This window comes from Salvia hispanica, chromosome 1 (assembly GCF_029641045.1).
Source record: "Salvia hispanica isolate PSC_SH4W2 chromosome 1, Shi_PSC_v1, whole genome shotgun sequence".
In the NCBI taxonomy this organism is placed as follows: domain Eukaryota; kingdom Viridiplantae; phylum Streptophyta; class Magnoliopsida; order Lamiales; family Lamiaceae; genus Salvia; species Salvia hispanica.
Genome location: NC_142692.1, coordinates 60,219,163 through 60,244,989, shown reverse-complemented (window position 1 = coordinate 60,244,989; position 25,827 = coordinate 60,219,163). Strand labels below are relative to the sequence as shown.

The 25,827-nt window shown below is 35.3% G+C and overlaps 1 protein-coding gene across 4 annotated transcripts; it reads left to right on the top strand.

Annotated features, from left to right (window-relative positions):
• Positions 1-18,165: 18,165 nt before the first annotated feature.
• Positions 18,166-25,331, top strand: LOC125223210 (carbonic anhydrase 2-like). 4 transcript variants are annotated; one of them, XM_048126235.2, is made up of 9 exons: positions 18,166-18,318; positions 18,634-18,699; positions 20,496-20,557; positions 20,620-20,793; positions 22,641-22,689; positions 23,933-24,049; positions 24,183-24,236; positions 24,326-24,411; positions 24,944-25,331. In XM_048126235.2, the coding sequence occupies exons 2-9, from the start codon at positions 18,646-18,648 to the stop codon at positions 25,218-25,220; spliced, it is 873 nt and encodes a 290-aa protein (XP_047982192.1). In that variant the 5' UTR covers positions 18,166-18,318; positions 18,634-18,645; the 3' UTR covers positions 25,221-25,331. The 4 variants fall into 4 exon arrangements, with proteins under 4 accessions (XP_047982192.1, XP_047982193.1, XP_047982194.1 ...); XM_048126236.2 differs by having other exon boundaries at positions 18,167-18,318; positions 20,638-20,793; XM_048126237.2 differs by lacking the exons at positions 18,166-18,318; positions 18,634-18,699 and adding an exon at positions 20,154-20,350.
• The last annotated feature ends 496 nt before the right edge of the window (positions 25,332-25,827 follow it).

Below are 25,827 nucleotides of genomic sequence, written 5' to 3'. Positions count from 1 at the left end.
AGGAAATACTATCTTTCAATAATTTTTTTGGGAAAGATTCCAAAATGTGGATGAGACCTTAGTTGGGAGTTATTCAACTAATAAAACGTGAAGCAACTTCTACTTTCATTTTTCCACTATTAATTGAGGCAAATAGATTTAAAGATCACACATATGCACAAAACACATAATAGAAATCAATAGATTGTCGATACATATATCACATATGTATGTGTGAATTAGTGTGTGTGCATGTGTGAATCAGTGTGTTTGTGCAGTAGGGCTGACAATTTTTTATACAACATGGACCCGCACGAAATTAACACAACATGAACACACATGATTAGGATTTTGGTCCTTATAGGGTCGTCCCAATAAGAACCCGAAGATAACGGATTGGGTCGGGTCGTGTTTGGGTCGGGTTTGGGTTATACGTTAAGAAAAAAAATAATTATTTTTTATTAATTAAAAAATTATTAAACATTAATTTAGTTATTTTTGTTGATTAAAATTATTATACTTTAATTTTAATTGATTAAAAAATATTATACTTTAAATTTAATTAATTAAAAAATACTATAATTTAATTTTATTAATTAAAAAATATCAATTAATTTTTTATGAATTTTAAGAAAATATTATGCTTATATTTTATTAAAAATTAATTTTTTTAATCATTTAATTTTATTATTTTGATTAAGAAAATAATTATTTTAATTTGACAATTTTTTTATTTTATCGTGTAATATCATGTTTAAATCGTATAATAACATCATGTTTTAGTCGTTATCGTGTCGTGTCAAACTAATTTACTATCAATAACAGAGAGTTGACTTTTTTTTGGGTACACGATAACCAGCACAAACCCGACATGAACCCGTTGGGTTGGGACATGATAAGAGCTCGATGATTTCAGGTTGGGTTGGGTCGATAATGAGTTGATACGATAACGACCCAACCCGCACAATTTGACAGCCCTAGTGTGCAGTGTGTGTGTGTGCAGTCGTACAGTCTGTTTGTTGTGTGTGATTCAGTGTGTGTCATTTTTAGTTGGACAACCTCAAAATGAAACGTTTCATTTTTAATGGGACAGAGAGAATACTAGTAACTTCTAAAACCTCGCAATTATATACTTTGTATATTTTATTTCCGTTCTCACTTACGTCTATATTTAGGGTTTAGTATGCTCCTTATCTAATACAATTTTGTTATTTTTATTAATTAATTAATTAATTACATAATTGGTTTTATTCACAATTACATCTGAATGCAACTAATCTACAAATATAGTTTAGTGGAATAAATACAAGTGTCGAAATTTGTTTAGGATTTAATAATTCATTAAACTCCAAAATATAGATTTTAAAATGGTAAGGAAAACGAAAATTTGATATTTATAATAAGTACTCCCTCTGTTCCACACTAGTGGAGCCATTTTTTTCGGCACACAAAACGGCGGTTGGCGAGAGCGGTTCGCTTGACAGGATGGATGAATTGATTACAAGCATCTTTATTTTTCTGCTATTTAAGGAATGAAATGACGATAATACCCCCTAGTTGACATAATATACTTGCCGTTGACATTTCCAAAATCTGGTGGATGAGTGGTTGAAAATGGATCTCAATTCTCAATTAAGCAAAAAAATATCAACCTAACAAGATATTTTTTAGCTTAATTAAGAATTGAGATGCATTTTCAGCCACTCATTTTGAAATGTCAACTGCAAGTAGATTATGTCAACTAGGGGTATTATCATCATTTCATTTCAATAGTCAGAATATCAAATGTCAACAAGTCGTATTAAAATGACAACAACTAAAAAACAACACTTATAATTCACATATCAATAGCCAGAATATCAAATGTCAACAACTCGTATTAAAATGTCAACAACTAAAAAATAACACTTATAATTCACATATCAATAGTCAGAATATCAAATATCAACAACTCGTATTAAAATGTCAACAACTAAAACATAACACTTATAATTCACATATCAATAGCTAGAATATCAAATGTCAACAACTTATAGCAAAATGTCAACAGCTTATAGTTGACATTATATGTGTATAGTTGACATGAATGGGGAGTGTTATATTGCTAACTCAATGCTTAATTGCTAACTACAACTCAATAATAGCCATTAGATATTCAAATTAAAGGTCTAGATCATCAATCACAAAATGTCAATACGATCAACAAAAAACGTCAATAAGGCTATAGGATTAATTCCAATAAAAATCAATAGGGTTATTAATGTCAAGTTAGTTATAACTAACTTTTAAAAGAAATCCCAAAACTTTAAATTCATATAACATATATCAAATTAAAGATAATTTTATAAGGATTCCAACGATATACTACATGCATATGTTCCGACGTCAAAATTTGAAAAAAAAAATCTAGAATTTTCGTATTTTTCGTACACAGGTTAATGTCAATGCAGCTAAGATAATATGTCAATATAAAGCATATACAATGTCAATCCTAAATTTGTGTTGACATTCTCAAAGCATTGTGTTGATATTTTCGAAACACTATATTGACATTTTCATCAAAAACCCTAATTTGGCGTTTTTTTTATCTTTTTCAATTTAATTAATAAAAACGAAAATTACACGTGGAAAATTGTAGACCACACGTTTTTTTAAAATCACGTGGCCTTAAATTAGTTGTAGTTAGAAATTAAATGATGAGTTAGCAATTGATCACTCCCCTGACATGAATTGTATATATAATTGAAATTATATGTGTGTAGTTGACTATTGTATATGTAGTTGACACAGATTATATATGTAGTTGACATTATATGTGCGTAGTTGACATTTAAAAAGGGAGATGGATAAATCTTGAATCTAATGGGGAATATCACCAAACACCTAGAGTGCATTATGATTAAACTTGATTCTCCAATCCAGCTCACGTCCAACACAATTGATAATCCAAACCCTAAAACATCCAACACTTATCATGGTAGCAAATCATGCCCCTCACCGCATCTCTCGAATTGATGTGCCCTCACATCAGATTCTTCCAATTCGGCGGCAACGCATCCTCAAAATCAGCCTGCCACATCAAGTCCCCAATCACAATCTCTGTGTTGGCAAATATTTTCAATTCAATCAAGTCCATCACAACAAAATGATTAAAATTGGGGAGAAATGAACACACACTAACACACACTGGCATTTCAATTCAGTGTTACAAAATTTCATCAAATTGAACCTCAAAAACTTAAATACTAATAACTACCAAAGTTAAAGGAGTACGAAGGAATTAGCATTCTTCATGTATACAAATAATTCCATATCAATCCAACCTAATCATGAAGAAGAATGCGTAATCAAATTTTCTAGATTGTATCATTGCATTTTACTGTAAAACCGGTAATATAAAAAAATGGAGGTGAATCAGCAAAACCTAATCAAATTGGGGGGAAAGAGAAAACAACTAACCACTGAATACTACAGCGCAATCACTTTAGCAACGACGTCAGCGCCGCTGACGTGGTGTCTCTTCCGACGAGGATGAAGCAGATCACGACGTCGACGACGAATTCCTCGTCGGATTGACCAGATCTGAGAAAGTTAGAGAGTAAATCCTCCGATTCAAGCGTCGATCGCCGCCGCAGCTCCGATTCTTTCTCTCTCATGATTTTCTTCGCAAATTCACGAACCTCATCAATTTTCCCCTTTAGCTTCTTCTCCTTCCCCAAACCTTCCTCATCGATTTGAGAGGGGTTGTGATGGCGCTGTGAAATGCCGAAAAAAAAAATGAGGGAGAGAGATACGCGAGGGGCTGACTTCAGCGAGCAGCGATGGCACTGTGGTGTCGGGAACGAGAGAGAGGCGCAGCAGCTGGAGAGAGAGATCGAGAAGCTGAGAGCAAGAGATGGGAGTTTTTGTTCAATTTTAATTACCATGAAATTACCATTCTGCCCTTTCATAATTAATTAATCTAAAAATATTTTTCATGTGACAAATTCTGTACCACTCATTTAATAAAAATAAGCGGCTGAAAATGGATTTCAGTTCTCAATTAGGCTAAAAGTTATCAATTAATCACAACCCTATATTAATATATACTCCATCTGTCCCATAAAAATATATGCACTTTCCATTTTCGTCCGTCCCACAAAAATATGTGCATTCCATTTTTAGAAAGTTATATCAATATAATAATGTATGTCCCACTATATGCACTGATACGATCCCACATCGGTTTCACACGAAAGTGTGGAATAGCATATATTAGGGACTCAACCCTTTACCTTTGACCATGGTTTTGGGTTAAGTTAGGGCTTCTTCCTATCTTATATGCTTATCAATTTGGTGCGGTGAACGTGGATCCGGATGTCCTACGGAAAGGGGCTACCCGTAGGTGTGACCAAAGGGGTGCCACCGAAAAATGTGGGCCCGAAGGAAAAAGGCAGCAAAGGGGATGGTGGGCCCGTGGCTTTGGGTTTGCCACCCGGCGTGTGCCGTGACGCATCAAGAAATCAGAATATGTATTAAGAACTAAAAATTTAATCAAACAGTCTTAACTTGGATATGGACCGATTTCAACTCGAAGAAGCATCACAAAATGTCTTTCATCAAAAAGGCTCCAAACCTAATCAAGGAAACAAGAATAACATTTCTAGCTCGACACTTTCAAATCTCATCATTGACAATTGGTTTGAAACTAAGCAAGGACTAAGTTCCATTGAACTTAACTCGTCCATTCTGAGAATTAAATGGTTTAGAGGTATCAAGTAAGACCCATAGAGCTTGAGAATTTACTTCTGACGAGAGCTCGAAAGAACATGGGATGGGTCATGAAAACAGGATGAAACTGCAATAAATCTCAAATTTCATAGCAGACTGCCCGATCAAAATTTGAAAAAAAAATTCCGGACGGCAATGAATGATATCGTCCAAACATGTCGAGGCCTAACATAATCAGTCGTGGCAGGATTTAGAAACACAGACATAATGTCATGAAGTAGCACTAAAATGGTTCAACGATACCATGTTATTGAAAAAAATGGAATCACATCAATAGATTCGCGGTTTGTTAAAGACAACTCAAATTGAATGGAATTTTTCAGAAATTTAATACGATCGACCCGTTAAGGAAGAAGAGAACATGATAGCCTTAACTTGGTGTTGAAGAAAGAAAAATCATTGATTATGAAACAATATATGTAGTGAAACCGAGCTAAAAAGAATTTCTCTTCTGCCAGAAAGAGCTTGCCACAAACATGGTTACAAAATAAAGGGGTGAACCAAAGTTCCATGAAGAATATTCCATCATTTGAAGAAAATATGTCTAGAGATGTAATCATACTCAAGGTCATAACTGCAAACAACTTTAGGATTAAAGTTCAATGACGGAAGCTCATAAAATCAAAATACCGTCCTTATGATGAATCAAAGGAGACTACTCAATCAAGATATCCAAGGTTACCAAGGCAAACACCAACTTTCAAGACAAGTGACTCATGACTCGATATAAGAAAAGAAATAATGGGTGTTACATGCAAATTGTGAGTCCAACAAGGTCTTAGATAAACAAAGGCTCACTGTTAATCGAGAGGTTCAGAAAAATTTTCTAAGGATCCAAGTAAGACTGTTGACTAAAAAGAATTGTTCATTCCAGCTACGAAGGTCGCACTCCCTCGCACATTTTTTTTTCGCGAGCATGAACATGGTAATATCGTTCTATGAAATCGTGGATTCCAAATTGAGATTCATCTTGTCGTCGAAATTGATAACTATGTTGGATGGTCGCATCTTCAAAGTTTCCTGGCCATGTCACATGGTCATTTTTGAAATACACTGCAATTATACACGTGGTCTTAATGTGTCATAAACATCGTCATATTTGTGTCGCATCGCCACTTTGGTATGTTATGCAAGACTGCATAGTTTTATTAGATCTTAAGTATGATCTCGCCATTGTAAGAATACATCAAAGTTCGAAATATATATATTTTTGTTGGTTTTATCACTCAGGAAAGTGATATTGCAGTTGTCAACTTACAACTAAGTTCTAGCACGTTCAGTCTGGCCTACTTCTTAGGCACTCTATACTTTCAAGCATAGCTTGAAGTCTCGTACTTCGACGTATATTCGATCATTACCTAACTCAAGCTCCATATGGCTTCTACGTTCGCAACAGATTTGAAAATTTCCACATTTCACTTTCTTAGTGGTTCTAACGATACCTCGTACTTCGTTGGTCATGAATTTTCACCACATCAAACGTCATCCATATATTTCACAATCAAACATGTTTATCATATAAACCATTTGGTGTTTCATAGCATAACAAGCATCGTACATCAATATATGTGAATAGCAACACTCAGTCAATCAATCATTCATGGAATCGCATTTCATAAATCATGTAGTTCATGCGCATCTACATCACAATCACAACCATATAGAATTTCATTCATTCATCTCATAGAGGTCTTAACACATATTCACTTGCATGATACTCCCTCCGTCCCGCTGAAGATGACACGTTTTCCTTTTTAGTCTGTCCCAACTAAGATGACACATTTCCTTTTTTGGTAACTTTCTCTCTCCAATAAATACACTCAACCACTTTTTCTCACTCCTATTAAAATATCCATCTTTCTTTATCTCTCTACTTTAATACTTCCACCCACCTTCTCTCTCTCCAATTAAACACTTTAACTAATAACTCCTAAAATCTCGTGCCGGCTAAGCAATGTGTCATCTTAGCCGGGACGGAGGGAGTAGCATTCATCATTTTTGCATAGTCGCAATTAGCGAATTTCACATTCATGCATATTCGTCATTTCACACTCCCAAGCAATATTTTCAAAGACATCATATTAACTTCAATTCCCATTGAAATATTTTCATTTTCACCAGAGTAATATTCCCATCGCAATTTCCAACATTTCACAAACTCAAATCAATATTCATCGAGATACTTGTTACCTCATTCTTCGTGGTTGAACGGGACGAGTTGCGGTGTTGAGCCTTCCGTATTTAGTACGTTAGAAAATGATAACAAGGCTAACTTAAATTTTGAAAGACTCTTGGGTCCAGAGCGGAAAGAACTGAGGCTCTGATACCAACTGTAACAGCCCGCCTTCCTAGGGTACAATAAATGCGCCGACTGCTACCAAAACGGACTCAAAGAATTCAACATAGGCTAGGGTTACATTTAAAGAGTTTTGACCAAAAATTTAAAGGAACTATCAGAGCATTAAAACAACAACTTAACCTAGAAGCTTAAATAAGAAAAAGGAAGGTATCATAAATTACGATCAAAAATCTCAAGAGTATGACATAGTTTCCCAGATAAAAACCACAAGATAGTCTAAGGCCTCTAAACCGAAAGGAGAGTGCAAAATATTCAAAATAAACGTAAGTGTATCAAAAACTCAGCGGGAAGCGACCAAGAGAAAGAGTAGCTATGTATGAAGACACAACTACACTTGAAGTTCAAAACAACCAACTTAATTAATTATCATGCTCAACACCCGCCACCGCTCGTCATCGTTCAACCTGCACATAAGGAAACACATGCAGGGCTGAGTATTTTGAAATACTCAGTGAGCTCATCGCCAAAACGTTTTATAAGTTATGCCACCCTTACCAAGTGAACTCGATTTTTAAGCAGTTATAAGAGAATATCACGAGTATCACAAAATATATTTTCCAATAGACTGGCCAGTCAAATAACTCCCCATTTTTCTCATCAAATTCCACAATCACAATCTTTCCATGGTGCGACGAAAGTGTGGTCACACTTTTCGCCCACGAGACCAGCCGACTAGCAAGGACGGCTCCCGATCCCCTCGTGTACACAGCCTGGTAGGGTTTGCGGCCCGTACTCAGACCCGAATTCGTTTAAACATATCCATAGCCCTATAGCCCAATGGAGCGAACTCTCAAAGTGGGCATCAGGTGCACAATATCACAACAAAACAGACATAGGCATGACATAACAGTTAAACCACCCTTATTTCTCCACATTCATAAATTTACACATAAAAGAGTTTAAGAGTAAAGCCCATCTCGACTGCTTAGGTTTCAAGTATGTTCTTTCCTTTGTTATCCTGCTTCGCAACTGAGGTTTCACCTTTTTAATCACATAGGCACATATCACAAATCAGATTCAACACAAACTCCTAACTCATGCATGTCTCAACGTTTTTTCCCTTTTCCCACCGATTTATCTTAGCATCATTAATCAATCAAGGTCATGTTCATCGCATAAGTTCCATTCGCATCTCAAATCCAGATCTAACATCAACATATGTCATACAAGAGTATTCAGCCATCAAACACACTCCACACAAACACAACACACACACACACAACACGCACACACACACGCCACACACACCCACGCCACACACACATGTATACATATTCCCATATCCCTTTTTATCCCACTTTCACTCAAACAAGATGCATGAGGGTTCAAGAATACCGATTAATCGGTTAGAAAGAAGAGGAATCGAGTAGAAACGAAGAAGATGGATATAAAAATACCTTAAGAGAAGAACGAACGGTAGAAATTAAGTATTAGACTCGGTTTTTCAAGATTCTTGGATCAAACTTCAATTCTTCACAAAGGTTGAAGGATTATTGAAGAAAAGTAGAAGAAAATTGAGAGAGTGTGGAGAAGAGAGAGGGGGCATGTAGTATGGGTGGGGGGCAAAAATTATGGGGTTAGGGTTAGGGGTTCTCTTATTTATAGTGCTCATTAAAATCTTTAGGTAAATAGAATAGAATATTTGGTGAGATTTTATTCTCCACAATTAAATAAATAAATATTGTGAAGTAGGGAAGAAGAATTAACAAAAATAGACTAGGGTATCAAGCATGGAAATTTCGAAATATAGGGCTCCCAAATAGCCGAGATTTTGATTTGGTATATTTTACGGAGTAGAATAAAATATCACGGAGCAAAAATAAAAATAAGAATTCTCCCAACTAGGGATTGAAATAGGCTTTCCTATGCCTTTTAAATGAGGCATGGATTTTTTTGATATTAACTAAAATAAGATATGACAAGATCTATTGAGGTATGGAAAGATTTGGTAGAATATTTAAATTCTAGGTATGGAAGGAAATCAAGTAAGGGATCAATCAAACAAGCAAAATGGTGATTTTCGAAATTCACCTAGGAAAATAAGGGGCTCGATTTTTCTCAATAAAAATAAGGAATAATTGGGTTTTAGATTTAATTTGGATAAATATCCCAAGAATTAAATTAAATCTGGAAAAATAGAATTCCTCCTTCAAAAAGGTCAAGGGTTCGAAAATCTCAATATTTAGGTGGCTAGTATTTATGGAAATTTTCTCTAATATTCTCACTCACCCTTAAACAAATAATTCACCTCATAATTTAATAAATCACATGCCACATCACATAGTCAAAAATTTTGACTTTTCAAACTTCCCGGTCGAAGAAACTCATGCAATAAATTCACTTATCAAATAATTCACATCTCCCACGTCATCAATTATAAATTCTAGGGTTCTAAAATTAGGGTTCGGAAATTCGGGATGTTACAAATAAACATGCCTGATATTGTTGTCCCGACTGGACAAGAATCTTCCCAATATATTGACAGCAAGTACCCTTAACCCTCCATTATCTTCAATGCTCAGGATTGCAGCAACACATTGATAGAGGGATGGCATTCCCGGCATTTTTGTTTGACTCGGTTTCGGTCGCCACCTGCAATAAGGAAGCAAAAGAATTGAACTTTGTTACGATAGAGATACTAAGTAATGCTTGCTTGTTTATCAGTGATTGAGGAACTCAAGAACCGATATCATTTTACGATAAAACTTATTAATTTCTCTTATTTTCTCAATTTCAATAAATTCAATTGCCAGAAGGGAGGATGATGCATCACAATTGTAATTTTGAAGGATGGTTATCAAACATCAAACAATATGCATGTAAACCAGCACACAGAGATATGCCCCCAATCTGAATATTTATTAGAGTACATGATTGCTTCTATCAACATGTAAAAAGCTAAATGGTTTCCGGAACTTCCTTACGAATGAAGGAACATATTATGCCATCTTAAAATGAAGGCTAGTTGTGCATGAGAAAGATCAATTTACCTGGGCAGGGCAAGAAGATCGTTCATGCTATCACTAGCATCGGCATCTCCTTCTCCCAAAATGCGCAAGAATTTAAGCAATCGAATATGAAGAAAAGGATTGTAATCCCAGAGATATCATACTCAGGTGCGTATGGGCTGTTCATAAGATCCCTTAGAAGTTTGACCAAACCGTTGATGGATTTCTAGAACTGTTAATATTTGGCTGATCAAGAATGAAGAAGCCGTTGGATATTTGTTGAAGACTCTGTTTTGGTGGTTGTAACGGTTTGAGCTCAAAGGAGCTGAGCTGTGATTTTGGTTGGAGTAACCGCACGCACACACACACTAGTACATATACAAAGTGTGTGAGAGCACAAGATCAGATTCAAGATAGCATCCAAGAGATTATACACAAGAGAGAAAGGAGAGTTTCATCCATGTTTGCGAGTTCTCGTCTGTGTGATTCAGAGAGAAGCGAGTAGAGAGAGTTGAATGTTCTTCTTGTTGTAATCTAGAGCTAGTTGTTTCCTTTGTAACTCCATCTCCGATTAAGATCAATACAAAAACCATCTTCTCCGTCCGTGGACATAGGCTACGGCCGAACCACGTTATTTCTTGGTGTTCCTTGTGGTTTATTGTTTCTTGTTCGATCGCTTTCACAACGTGGCGCCGTCTGTGGGAAGGAAGGCATAATCGCGCAAGGAAGAAGAGATGTCGATATCCAGATTCGAGGCTGAGAAATTCTCAGGGAAAAATGATTTTGGTCTTTGGCGTTTGAAGATGAGGGCCATGCTGGTGCAGCAGGGGCTAGCCGAGGTCTTGAAGGAAGAAGACAAAACGAAGGCAACTGAGGAGCTTGATCCCAAAGAAAAGGCATAAAGGGATGAGATCTTCGAGAGACCGCATAGTGCTATTATTCTGAATTTGGGGGATAAAGTTTTAAGAGAGGTTGCAAGAGAGACAACCGCGGCTGGGATCTGGACCAAATTAGAGTCATTGTACATGACTAAGTCCCTTGCAAATCGTTTGTATGTCAAGCAGAGGCTGTATTCTTTCAAGATTGTTGATGAGATGAGCATAGAGGAGCAGCTTGATATGTTCAACAAGATCATTGATGATCTTGAGAATATTGATGTGAAGCTCGAGGATGAGGACAAGGCAATAATATTGTTAATGCTTTGCCAAGATCTTTTGAGCAGCTGAAAGATGCAATGCTCTATGGGAGGGAAACCTCCATAACAATGGAAGAAGTGCAGTCAGCCTTGAAATCCAAGGAGCTTCAGAAACAAGGAAGCAACAGATCCAGTGGCAGAGAGTCTTGTGGTCAAGAATGCAAAGGGAAAGAAGGGATTCAAGAAGAAGGGTGTTGGATCCAAGCAACCATACCCTCAAAAGGCAGGACAAGATCAAGAAAAGGAGACTAGATCATGCCACTATTGCAAGAAGCCAGGCCACTTAAAGAAGAATTGTTTCTCATGGAAGAAGAAGCAAGCTGAAGAAGAGACTGGGAAGAACACTACTGATTTTGCAAAAGAGTTGGAGATTCCCAAAGCTCTGAATGTTTCTGACAACTATGAGGAGCTCCCTTGGATAGTGGATTCTGGATGTAGTTTCCATGTATGTCCAATCAAGAGTTGGTTCACTGATATGGATGAAGCAACTGGGTCAGTTTTACTGGGATATAACAAGATATGCAGAATCAGAGGCATAGGAAGCATTAGGCTCAGACTTCACAATGGAACTATAAGGTTGCTCACTGGTGTGAGGTATATACCAGAAATCAAGAGAAATTTGATTTCTGTAGGAGTTTTAGATGCTTCTGGTTATACTTGTGTTCTCTCTGATGGAGTTATGAAGATAATGAAAGGAGGAGAGGTGATCATGTTGGCTGAAAGAAAAAGGAGCTTGTATTATCTGAAGGCATCTGTGATCACTGGTGCTGTGAATGCAATTCAGAGCCTAAGTTTAAAAACATGGCATCTTAGGCTGGGACATTTGGGTGAGGCTGGAATCAGAGAACTAATGAAGAGAGATCTGATCTGCATAGATGATCCGAATGAGCAACTGGGATTGTGTGAGCAATGTGTGTTGGGGAAAAGCAAGAAGCTCTCATACCCAAAGGGCATTCACAGTTCCACAGCCCCTTTGGACTATGCCCATAGTGACTTATGGGGGCCAGCTACTCCAGTCACCATAGGTGGAGGTAAGTACTTCTTGTCCATTATTGATGATTTCTCTAGAAAGCTCTGGGTCTTCATATTAAAGGAGAAGTCAGAGGCTTTTGTGAGATTTAAGGAATGGTGCAGAGAGGTTGAGGTCGAAAAGGGGTGGTCTCTTAGATGTTTGAGGACTGATAATGGATTAGAGTTTTTGAGCAGAGATTTTGATTCTTTCTATAAGGAGAAAGGAATGAGGAGGCATAGGACAGCTCCATCTAATCCACAACAAAATGGTGTTGCTGAACGTATGAATAGAACTATATTGGAAAGGGTTAGGTGCATGTTGTTTGGTTCTGGAATGCCAAAAAGATTCTGGGGAGAGGCAGTGAGCATGGCTGCAACTCTCATAAATAGAATCCCCTCATCTGCAATAGCTTTTGAGACTCCAGATCAAAAGTGGTATGGAAGAAATGTGGATTATTCAAATCTGAGAATTTTTGGTTGCATGGCATATGCTCATATCAGGCAAAGCAAGCTTGAGGCAAGGGCTCTGAGATGTGTTATGATTGGCTACCAGAAGGGAGTTAAGGGGTACACGTTATGGTGTGTAGAGCCAGGAAATCAAAAGGTCATCATTTCCGGGGATGTGCAGTTTGAAGAAAGTAGAATGCCTTTCCTGGAAATGGCACAGGCCAGCAAGGAATCAGTTAAAGAGAAGGTGAATTCTGAGTGTGATGGCACAGTGCAAATGGAGTTCTTGGAACCTGAGAGATCAGCTCAGGTGGAGGCTTCTGAGGAAGATGAAATTTCTGACTCTGAGCACCATATGGCTAGGCAACAAGAGGCTGAACAAGAAGCACCAATTCTTGATGAGGAAGGATTAGGTGGTAGTGCAGAGGAGCCAGGAGTTGTTCAGCAGGAGCTGAATGATTATATGCTGACCAGAGATAGGGCAAGAAGGATCCCTAAGCCTTCTTCTAGGTACAGTGAGGCTGAGTATCTGCTGTATGCATTATGTGTGGCAGAAAAGATAGAGTATTGCTGAACCATCAAACTTCCAAGAGGCCATGAAGTCTAAAGAAAGTAAACAATGGATGAATGCAATGATTGAGGAGATAGAGTCTCTGATGAAGAACAAAACTTGGGTGCTTGTCAAGAGGCCAAAGGATCAGAAACCAGTCAGTTGTAAGTGGATATTTAAGAAGAAGGTGGAGGCTGGAAACAAGATCAGGTTTAAGGCAAGATTAGTAACAAGAGGGTTCACTCAAGAAGAGGGTATTGACTACAATGAGGTTTTCTCTCCCGTGGTAAAACATGCTTCAATCAGAGTATTGTTAGCAGTGGCTGCTCAAAGAGATTGGGAGTTGGAGCAGTTGGATGTCAAGACAGCCTTTTTGCATGGAGACTTAAAGGAAACCATATATATGGATCAGCCTGAGGGGTTCATGATGCATGGAAGTGAGGATAAAGTTTGCTTATTGAAGAAAAGTTTGTATGGCTTGAAACAAGCCAGTAGGCAATGGTAAAGGTTGATGAACACATGGAAAGAATGGGGTTTGAGAAATCTGAGTATGACAGCTGTGTCTATTTCAAGAATAGAAATGAAGCAAGTGTGGTGTATCTACTACTGTATGTTGATGACATCTTGATATCTGGCCCAGATAAAGAAGAAATTCAGAGAGTGAAGCAGATGCTAGCTGATGGTTTTGAGATAAAGGATCTAGGCAGTGCTCATAGAATACTGGGCATGGACATACAGAGGAATAGGGAAAAGAAAAGTTTGTGACTGTCTCAGAAAGATTACATAAGGAAAGTTATACAGAAGTTCCAAATTGATGGCAGCAAAGGAGCCTCAGTTCCAATCTCACAGCAGTTTAAACTATCTAAGGATCAATGTCCAAAGAGTGAGGCAGAAGAGAGGGAGATGAGTAGGATTCCCTATGCCAACATAGTTGGAAGCATAATGTACATGATGATATGTACTAGACCAGATATTGCACATGCCATCAGTGTGGCAAGCAGATATATGTCATGTGCTGGAAAGGATCATTGGTTGGCTCTAAAATACATTCTCAGATATTTGAAGAGTCATGATGATTTGGGGATATTGTTCAGATCAGAAGACATGGGTGAAGAAGATGCTTTGATTGGTTTTTGTGATTCAGATTATGTAGCAAATCTAGATAACAGAAGGTCCCAATCTGGATACATATTCACATTATTCAATTCAGCTGTGAGTTGGAAGTCAAGTCTTCAATCTGTTGTGGCATTATCAACAACAGAGGCTGAGTATATCTCTTTAACTGAGGCAGTAAAGGAGAGTCACTGGTTGAAGGGAAATGCTGGTGATTTTGGAGTAAGACAAGAAAGTGTAGCAGTGAAGTGTGATAGCAGCAGTGCTATCTATCTGGCAAGACATCATACTTTCCATGAACGCAACAAACATATTGATGTGAGGTTGCATTTTATCCGGGATGAGATAGATAAGGGGACGGTTAGGGTGGAGAAGGTCAGTACAGAGCATAATGCTGCAGACATGCTCACAAAGGCTCTACCAAAGTCCAAGTTTAACCATTGCTTGGATTTGGTGGGGGTGGTCCGAAACTAGTGTCTCAGGAATTGTTGATGGAGTTTGGTCTGTGGAGATTCTTAATCATCCAGGTGGAGGATTTGTTAATATTTGGCTGATCAAGAATGAAGAAGCCAAGAACTTTTCAAATAAACTAGCCGTTGGATATTTGTTGAAGACTCTGTTTTGGTGGTTGTAACGGTTTGAGCTCAAAGGAGCTGAGCTGTGTTTTTGGTTGGAGTAACCGCACGCACACACACACTAGTACATATACAAAGTGTGTGAGAGCACAAGATCAGATTCAAGATAGCATCCGAGAGATTATACACAAGAGAGAAAGGAGAGTTTCATCCATGTTTGCGAGTTCTCGTCTGTGTGATTTAGAGAGAAGCGAGTAGAGAGAGTTGAATGTTCTTCTTGTTGTAATCTAGAGCTAGTTGTTTCCTTTGTAACTCCATCTGCGATTAAGATCAATACAAAAACCATCTTCTCCGTCCGTGGACGTAGGCTACGGCTGAACCACGTTATTTCTTGGTGTTCCTTGTGGTTTATTGTTTCTTGTTCGATCGCTTTCACAAGAACCAAAGGGAATGATACAGGAAAAATATCAAAATCTTGTGTGCTGGCAGGTTCTTCATATGTTCATTTTTAGCAATTGTCTTCAAGAGCTACAGAGAGATAGTTTTGGAAAGATACCTGTTTGAAATACTCCAGAGCCTCATCACTGACTTTGCAGAGGTCCGTGCAAAGCTGGACTCCTGTTATTAAGACTCCATGATGTTTTTCCTTCAGTAAGACAGCTGCAGGTTTTATGAAGTTCTCTGCGAGGTCTTTGTTATCCTTATTGTGCATAATGCTGCCTACATTATATTGATTTTTGGGTCATAATGAGATCCAGTTCTCCGGGTCTGTGTTCTGAAGCTACTCTGGAGTAACAAAGTTTTGTAAAGACATAATTGATAAAACCATAAATTTTTCTGATACTTTTCTATCTTTCACGTAAAAAACATTTCCTTAGTTTCTGAAGAAGAAACGAGATATAAAAACTAGAATCATCAGTGATAGATAGATGGTTAATGGTACTACTAGAAATAACAATAGTTGTTCAACTCAAAGAAAGAACACAAAAACAAGATCTTCTTCAAGATAAGCATACAGATATACTAAATCACAAAGAAATTTTGCAGCACATGTAGATAAATCATTCATTATCTTCTCCTACATGACCATTAATGCCCATGTAAATTGTAGGAAGGAAATAGAAAAACATTTGACATCTTATGTATGCTTTATTGTCACAACTCAACCAGTGCCAAGAGAAAAGGACTAGTTTAAGAAGTTTGAACAATACTCCGGAAACATAACACATAACACATAACACATGCAACTGAACACTACATTCAACCTTAGCAAGATCCTTCGACTGGTCTTTGCTAGGTTCCCTAACACCAAACACCATCCAACTAACAGTAGTAGACGGAGTGCTGACCTCATCCGCGTGCTGGAGGAAAATGGATTCATGAGTGTGTGTGCGTTTTATAGCTCAATCAGATCCACCTATGATCACTGAAACTAATCCTCTGAATCAAATTCAACTGTTCCAGCAGAATTTGCAAACAGATGAAAGATCATAAAGCCGAAAAAGGAAAGGAGAACTGCAGAACTGAAATACTCAGTTTTGAATAAACGAGCTGAGAAATGGCGGAAAATGAGGGTTGTATGATTGGAATAAATGGCGAAATCGAACAATTAACAAATGAATTCAATCGAGTCTATGATGATGTGAATGGCACAAGTTGGAAATTTAGAAATTTAGAAGTTTCTATGATTCTTATGCTCATCACTTTCTTAATTTGTTAATTTGTTAGCTCATTAATATAGTGTATTAAAATATCAACATGATGACATTAAAATGTTAATAAATAATTTTATTTATATCTCAATAATTTTTAATAAACTGCGTTGATGAATTAACAGAGTTAGCAATATAACACACCATATTCTTTATGTTTCTATGTTTCGATTAACATATTTTTCGAAAATTAATATTTGATTTAATTTTATATTTTGAGTTAGATTTATTTATTCCCAATTAAGATTAAATCAAACTACTATTCAGAATTTAAATTATGATTTACTTTCTCCATTATATAAAAATATACAAATCACTCACAATACTTTCATCGTGTGATTCCCCTTAAAAATAAATCAATTTTATTTAAGGGAAAAAATTTCTCTGTGTCTCTCCACATTAACAATATTAAAGAGAGACAGTAGTAAATGTATCACACATTATTTTCATTACACAATCATAGTTTCCCTCTCATTTAATTTTGCCTTCAAACAAATTCTGCAAAATCACGAGAACAAAGCAAAATAGCTATAATGTTAATGGTTCATTCCACGTGGATGCAATTGAGATCACTGGAAAGAAGCATGATGAATTTTTCGGATCCCATACAACCCCTCTATTAGAAATGGGCCACTCATGGGACAAGGATTTGGAGAATTTAACACGCCCCTCTCACGTGTGGGCCGGAATGACACATCGGACTTCCATCACGTGGGTAGGCAAGAGAAGAGATAAAGAGATAAACCATCATCGACTTGGACCCTGCTCTGATACCATATTAGAAATGGGTCACTCACCCCTTAAAAGGCCTCATAAGGGGGAGGGTTATCCACACTTATATAGAGAAACTAGGATCATCACCAAGCCGATGTGGAACAAGGATTTGGAGAATTTAACACCCTCCAAACCATTCATACTATTCATACTGGCCGTTGTTCAATTACTATTATCTTCAATTAATTAAAACGTGAAATTGTCAAAATAGGAGAAAGATGACATTTGGCTAATCGTTCAACATTCACTCACGAACAAACATTTTTTTTTTTTTTAAAAAAAAGAAAAGACGGGACGTCATAATATATGTAATTTTGAACATTTACCTAATTATTATGTTAAAAGAGTGATCGTTATTAGATTAAATTACACATCACCAGTCCCACCACCCAATTACATCTAGTTTCTCGTTTTGAATAGACTATATATAGGACTCGTGTCATCGGATACTACAATACAAGACAAGATGTAAACTAAACATCTTATAAAAAGTGTTTTAAAGCGAAAAATGTAAATTATGGAAAAAAAGTAAAAGTGGGATAGTAAATTATTTTATACTATCATGCTTACAAATATATAGGAATAGGAAATTCCATCGTATACGTTATGAAGTCTTGTGGAATTCTGTGGCCCAAAAGTAATGTTAAACTAGGTTGATCATGTGTTCTCAATAAAGAAATAGTGACCATACATAGCTATCCTATTTCATCCACACCTCAGCACTGAGACACAATCCCTATCCTTTATTTTGTTGCATACCACACCACCAAAATATATTCTCTTATTTTGTTCACTGCAACCCCTTGCAACCAACTACCTTTCTTTTCTCTCAACTCATTTTCCTCAGCTCATCACCAAAAAAAGAGAAGCAACTAAGATTCTAAGGTACTACTATTCCTACTTATATATACCCTTCAATTTTCTCACGTATTTCACTAAATTCACTTTACTAATAAAATCGATGCTTATAATAAAATTTGTTATGCATGGGGTTAGTTTGCTTGTTTGTTTGACATATCAAAACCAGTACTACTATTTACACCAATTGAGATACCATCATTTCCAACCAAAAATAAGATAAATTTTGTATTGGGTAACATTTTATTTTTATAGAGTTAAAGAGGAATGACGCGTTTGAGAAACACTTGTGACTTCATTTATTTTTTAATCTGTGAATATTAATAAATTAATTTCATGCAGGGAGAGATTGAAATGGCTGCGAAATTGAAGAAGTGCATGATGCTATGCTGCACTCGCAATCCTGTGGTAATTAATATACTATTACTGTTCACTATGCTAATAATTTGGTCGACTTTTTAATTCAATCCACCAAAAATGGGCAGCCTTATTTTTTCTTCTTCTCGACACTATTTTTTTTTTAACTATTACTACATTACAATATTTCAGTATTCCTAAAAAATACAAGTGATAGTTTGCGAAAAATATATAAAAAACTGGTAATATCACTTTGGACAAACTAATGATTAATGACGTTAATTTATGTTCTAAATATGTCACCAACGTTTCAGAAAATATTCCCATTCTTAGTATCCCAATTTATCCTCAATTTAGAGATACTCTCTTTTATGTCTTAAATAGTACTCCCTCCATCCCATAAAAAATGTCACACTTGTGGGACGGTACGGGATTTTAGGAGGTTTTGTTTTGTGTGTTAAATGGAGAGAGAAAATATAATTTTTATATTCATGTGAGAGAAAACTTTTTCCAAAACGGGAAATGTGACATCTTTTGTGGGACAAACTAAAAAGGAAAGTGTGACATCTTTTGTGGGACAAACTAAAAAGGAAAGTGTGACATCTTTTATGAGACGGAAGGAGTACTTATTTTAATATTTTTCCAATACCAGTAGTTGCGTCTCTATTTTCGTGTTTTAAAAAGATCCAAGGAAGTTGTCAATCACCTCTCGTCTTTTGTGTGTGATTTATCATCAAGATTATTTCATAAAAAGATGCCTTATATGGAAACATTAATCCAAATGCTATAACTAGATGGATAAAGAGTCAACCTTGCATTTAGTGTGAATGTGATACTACGTACATACTCATCCTTCTATGTTTTATACATAAATCTTCAATCTAAATTGGAATATATACTCAAATTTTCCAGAATATGAAATCATGATTCATGAACTTTATAAAGTAAAAAAATAAAAAAACCCATGAATTTTCATTTTATGAATTCAAAATGTCAATGGTGGATAGAGTTTAATTATCATTTATTGATTAGTCAAATTCTAGCACCATCTATGTAAAAGGACAAATAAAAATACTTTGTATAAAAACTTTATCTCTTGATTGCAAAATGTCCCACTGTATCAGGTACCCAATAGCCAACTTATTGGACTCTATCCAAACGCCTACCAACCAAGAATTGATTTACACGTATAATATGGAGTAGTTAATTGGGACTTTCAGCCAGCACCACTATTCTTATTTTATTTGATTAATACTATACTTTTTTTAATTTGGAAACACTTTAACATAAATTTTGAAATATAATGAGCCCCTTACCAAAAATATGTGATCCATCTTCCCCACCGACGATTTATTTCCCATGTAATAAATCCTCCACCTCACACATTTAATATCGCTTTCACAACCAATTAAATAATTGAAACAATTCAATTATTCAAATAAACAGCCTAAAAACAATTCAAAAAAAACATCCACGATCATGATTCACGGAGCAATAAATAAAAATTAATTTAATTCGTGACACACCTTTTCCAAACTTGCAATAGTAGTCAACCTTATACCTTATTAAATTAAAAAATTCTTATACATTATAAATAAACACAAAGAGTGAAAGAACCAAGCCCAAATCTGCATTTCAGAGACAAAAACAAATCCAATCTTTCATTTTCGCAGCTTCAATTTGTGTATAGAATTCTCAAAAGGTCAGTTCTCGAATTACTTTTAAATCACCAAATTTATCGTTTTAATCAAACAACAAATTTTCCATTTTTCCTTTGTTCACCATTTTCACGTGTGTATGTAAAAAACTTAGTAATTTAGTAAAATCTTAATTTATTTAATTTGCAGAAAGAGGAAATGACGAAAGAGACGTGCGAGGAAGCCATCGTTGCTCTCCAGAAGCTTCTTAGGTATGATTTCTTCTGTTTTTTGTGCTCCTTTAATATTAGTCGCGGCTTTACTTTTTTTTTTGTGCGTGTTTTTACGGCAGCGAGAAAAGCGAGCTGAAGGCGGTTGCCGCCGCGAAGGTGCGGCAGTTGACGGCAGAGCTGGTGGGGGCGCGTCAGAATGTGGCAGTTAAATCAGTTTCCGACCCGGTGGAGAGGATTCGGGCCGGGTTTGATCATTTTAAGAAAGTGAAATACCAGTAAGTATCTTTCAATTATTCTGCTATTATTGTTGGAATTTTTTAAACTTTAACGAATGCTTTACAATTTTACACAGAAATTTTCGGGGCTTTATTGCTATTATAAAAATTAAAAAAGAAATGAAAGAGAGAGAGTGAGAGAGATGCATATCGATGGCACATTGTATGGATTCTAATTACTCCATAATCTCCATTTGTGAATATTAATTAAATCAAGTCTGAACATTTATGAGTATTAAGTAGATTTAATTAATATGAAGTACGTTCGAAAGTCGGATCTACGATTCTACATAATGTTACTCTATAATTAAAATACACTTATCCTCGGTGAATTTATCAATCACACACACTGACACAAGCACATTTATGTAATTGATAATAGCCCAATTTTGAAAACTTACTGATTTATTACAAAATTTTCAACCTAAATAAATGTTTTTTTTTCAATCCAACAAATCGTGACATGATATGCCGGTCAGCCGGTAAATGACATACTATTATTTTTCTTAGATTTTTCAATCTAACAAAATTATGACGTATACTATCTCCATCCTTTAAAATACCTATTTATATTTTAATTCACCCTCATTTTCTATTTTAGATTTTTACTTCTTTTAAGTAAGACTCATTTTTATCTCTCTTTTAACATTTCAAAATCTTAACTTTTACAAATAATTATTTTTAAAATGATTGTTTGATTTGAAACGAGCTAGTTAAAATATTATGATAGAGTTGATAAATTTCAAGGGTTCCGATATAAGTGATGCAATTGCTAAAGTTAGAGATATAGTCCATAGGGTTATATTCTAATGCTTATAGCACCCTAATTTAAAATCAAGACCAAATCTCCACCCTTAGATCTTAAAATGAGTGGATGAGATTAAATCTTACGAATCTCAATAAATAGTAGACAAAATATCAACAAAAGGATAATATCGTCATTATGTTATCATATGATAATTTTCGTAAATGTTTTTTTATATCAACATAGTGTATCACAAATATCAACAATATGACATAAGAATATCAACACTAGTACAAGAAAATATCAACACATATTTATTGAGATGATTTAAACATGGTTTTATTGAGATTTTTTTATGTATTTATTGATAAAAATCTGGTTATCAACATTTACGAAAACTAAAATAAAAAATATCAAATTTCATCATCCGAACGTCGTCGGAACATATGCAATTGAGATTTCGTTGGAATCCTTTTAAATTATCTTTAATTTGATATATTTTTTGCGAAAAAATAATTTAAATCAAGAGAGTTACGTAAATTTAAAGTTTTAAGATGATTTTAATGAGAAGGAATTGACATTAATACCCTCTAATTTTATTTATTAATTTTCTTAATTAAAAATATAATCCATATGGCATTATTTCAACCCCTAGATCTTCTAATCTAATGGCTAAGATTTAGTCTTAGTTTGGAATTACTAATTAGTTAGCCATTAATCACTCTCCATAGTCCATAAATTTAAAAAAAGTGGGATTGAAATGATATACTATAAAAATACGATAGATTTGGTCATTAATTTAAAAACAAAGTGGCATAAAAATGAGGGAAAATCGTATGTTCTTCCTTTAATAGTTATAAAAATTGTCAAAATGAAACCTCAAAAATAGGTGATATGCCTATTTCCTTTTCATCCCATTGAATAAAGAAAAAGACTATCCTAGAGAGAAATGCCACTTTAAGGATTAAAATAGTCTTAGTACATAAAAATTCAACTATAATAATGTGTTGAACTAGACCTTTCTGATTTTCAATGAATATAAAGACTTACTTGTAAAGTTGTATTAAAGAAATAATCTGAATGCATATTTTATCGCTTGTAGGAAGGATCATGCCTTGTACTCCAAGCTAGCCGTTGGCCAATCTCCAAAGGTAATAAACACATCGTTAAAATAAATTGAATCTCAACATGTTTATTTGTTTAAAACTGATAATCACATGATATAGCTTAATTTTAATTTTAGGCTGGTATTTCTTGTAGTGAACTTCTTATGCTTATTATAAGTTACCATTCGTAGGATTGCATAATTGATAGTAAAATATTAACTTTGTAATCAACAACGCAGAAAAAAACAACTAACTATGTAGTCTATGATAATTAAGGTGAAAAATTTCATTGAACAATGGTTCTCAAAATTGAACGCAATAATAAATAGGGTTTTTGGCTTTTTAAACCAAAACCTTTCCCTGAATTCCAGTTTTTCCCATGAACTATGAGATTTGTTTTTAATACCACGAACTTTCATTTCGTTAGGATTTTCCCAACCCGACCCGAATAGCACATTTCCGACCCGAATAGCATAATTCAAAATGTTAAAGTTGTGTCTTGTTTATTCAAAAGTTGTCATTTGTTATGTAATAATTGTGACTTTATGTATTATTGTGCCAAATAGGATCTAAGTAATCAATTTAGTGACAAATAGGATTAAAATTGACATGTAGACAACCCGGGTTTCGTCGTTGACCCGCCGGGGGAAAATCCCAACGAAATGAAAGTTCGTGGTTTTAAAAACAAATCTCATAATTCATGGGAAAAACCGGAATTCGGGGAAAGGTTTTGGTTTAAAAAGCCAAAAACCCTAATAAATACGGCTATTGGTTGCTAATATTATTGACCGGAGGTGCAAATTCCCTCCCTGAAATTTCTCACATATATAGATAAAATCTATTAATAAAAATATTTATTTTATATATTCAATAATTATTGATCCTTATGGAACACTTAATATTTGCTTATATGTAATGTTTCCCCTCCAAAGATGATTTCTCTGGCCCCGCCCTTGCTTAGTTGAGTATTTAGGTTTAGAGTATTTAGAGCCCAATTTTATTAGTCATATTCATCGTATTTCTTCCTCTTCTTCGATTACATTTGATCCAACAAAGGTCAACTATGAGTCAGTAAAAACCACATATGATTTGATTTTGCCAAATGGTGGAAAATTTAAAACATGATCTAAGTTCATTATTTTTACAATCAGAATTTAAGTTTAAGTTTATGGATAAACCCAAAATTTGATAATTGTTCATGATATTAGCGACTAATAATCTTAATTAATACAATAAAATAAAAAAAATAAATTGTATGATAATACTATTAATTATTACTTTTGTGCAGTTTTTGGTGTTTGCATGCTCGGATTCCCGAGTTTGCCCTTCACATATTCTAAACTTTCAACCAGGAGAGGCATTTGTTGTCCGAAACATTGCCAACATGGTCCCGCCCTTTGACAAGGTATTAATTTTATTTCAAGTTTTGATATTTTATTGTTTAACATTATTATATTAATCCGATTTGTAATTATAGAGTTAAATTTATTTAATGTATTTCTTGAAATGCATATCTCCTAACCTTGAAATCTATGTAGACAAAATACTCAGGAGTTGGGGCGGCCATTGAATACGCAGTACTACATCTCAAGGTGATTAATAATTAGTACTACTATCTCATTTTTTTTAGTAGTGCCAACCTTTTGAAAATAACTAAATAACTATAATGACAAACATATAGGTGGAGAACGTTTTGGTGATTGGTCACAGCTGTTGCGGAGGCATCAAGGGCCTCATGTCCATTCCTAGTGATGGCACGACTAAAAGGTTTGTGTATTTTCATTAATATTAAGTCAGGGTGAATATTAAAATTAAAAGGCGATAGATTTATTTATTGTGACGTTTTTGGTATAAAATATTGACAAATTGTTATGACAATAGGAGGAGTATAACCCATGAGATTTTCATAATGGTATCTTGGATGGATTCGACTATTTTTTTTATCGAGTTGTGAAGTTTTTGGTATAAAATATTGATAAATTGTTATGGCAATAGGAGGAGTATAACCCATGAGATTTTCATAATGGTATCTTGGATGGATTCGACTATTTTTTTTTATCGAGTTGGAACAATACTCTATTGATCTGGTTCAAATATAAAGCTCATATATATTATTGGGTCAGTTAAATGGCATCTCAACGAGCTATTCTGATATTACGATAGAACTCTATAGGTCACATTCTAAAACCAAATAGGTATATGAGAAGTGACCCATGCGTCTTATATAGTTATCTTAGTTTTCTCTCTTTACACCGATGTGAGATATGGTTATAATTATTTTTGTTTCATTTGACAATAGTGATTTCATTGAAGATTGGGTGAAGATCTGCAAGAGTGCTAGGGTCCGAGTGGAAACAGAATACAAGAACTTAAGCTTGGAAGAGCAATGCAGCCAGCTAGAGAAGGAGGCTGTGAATGTATCACTTGGGAACTTGTTAAGCTATCCATTTGTGAGGGAAGCTGTTGTCAAGAAAACCTTACTGCTGAAGGGAGCACACTACGATTTTGTCAAGGGCTCTTTTGAGCTTTGGGACCTAGACTCCACATTGTCTCCTTCCATTGCTTTTCGATTGTAAAATAACACTAACTTCTCCATATATTCATTTTCTAAAATCTTGAATAATTTTCTTGTATAATACTCCCTCCCTCCGTTCCATATTAATAGAGTCATTTAACTATTTTGAGAAGTTCCAAGTTAATTGAGTCATTTCTATTTTTGGCAAAAAGTAATCTATCTCTATTACTTTATTTTCTCTTCTCCTCTCTTACTTTATTCGCTATCCACTTAACACACTATTCTTAAACCAGTGACGAAAAGAAACGCATTTATTAACAAGGAACGGAGGTGTATACTTTTAGAGTTCACTTTTAGGGCATCCGCAATGGAGCGGACGATGCGATGGGTTACCCATCGTCCGCGCCCGATACATCGTCCGCGGACGATGCGCGGAGGATACCCATCGTCCGTCGCATCGTCCGCCACTGTGGACGACGCGGACGATGGGTCACGGACGATGCGACGCGTTTCCGTTTTTATTTTAATTTTATTAAATTTTCAAAACCTATATATTCCTCTCATTTCACTTCATTTTTCACTTCACTCTTCACTCTCAAATTCACTACATTTTCTACATTTCAAGCAAAATGGATTCCGGAGATTATCCGAATAGTCCGATGTTCGGT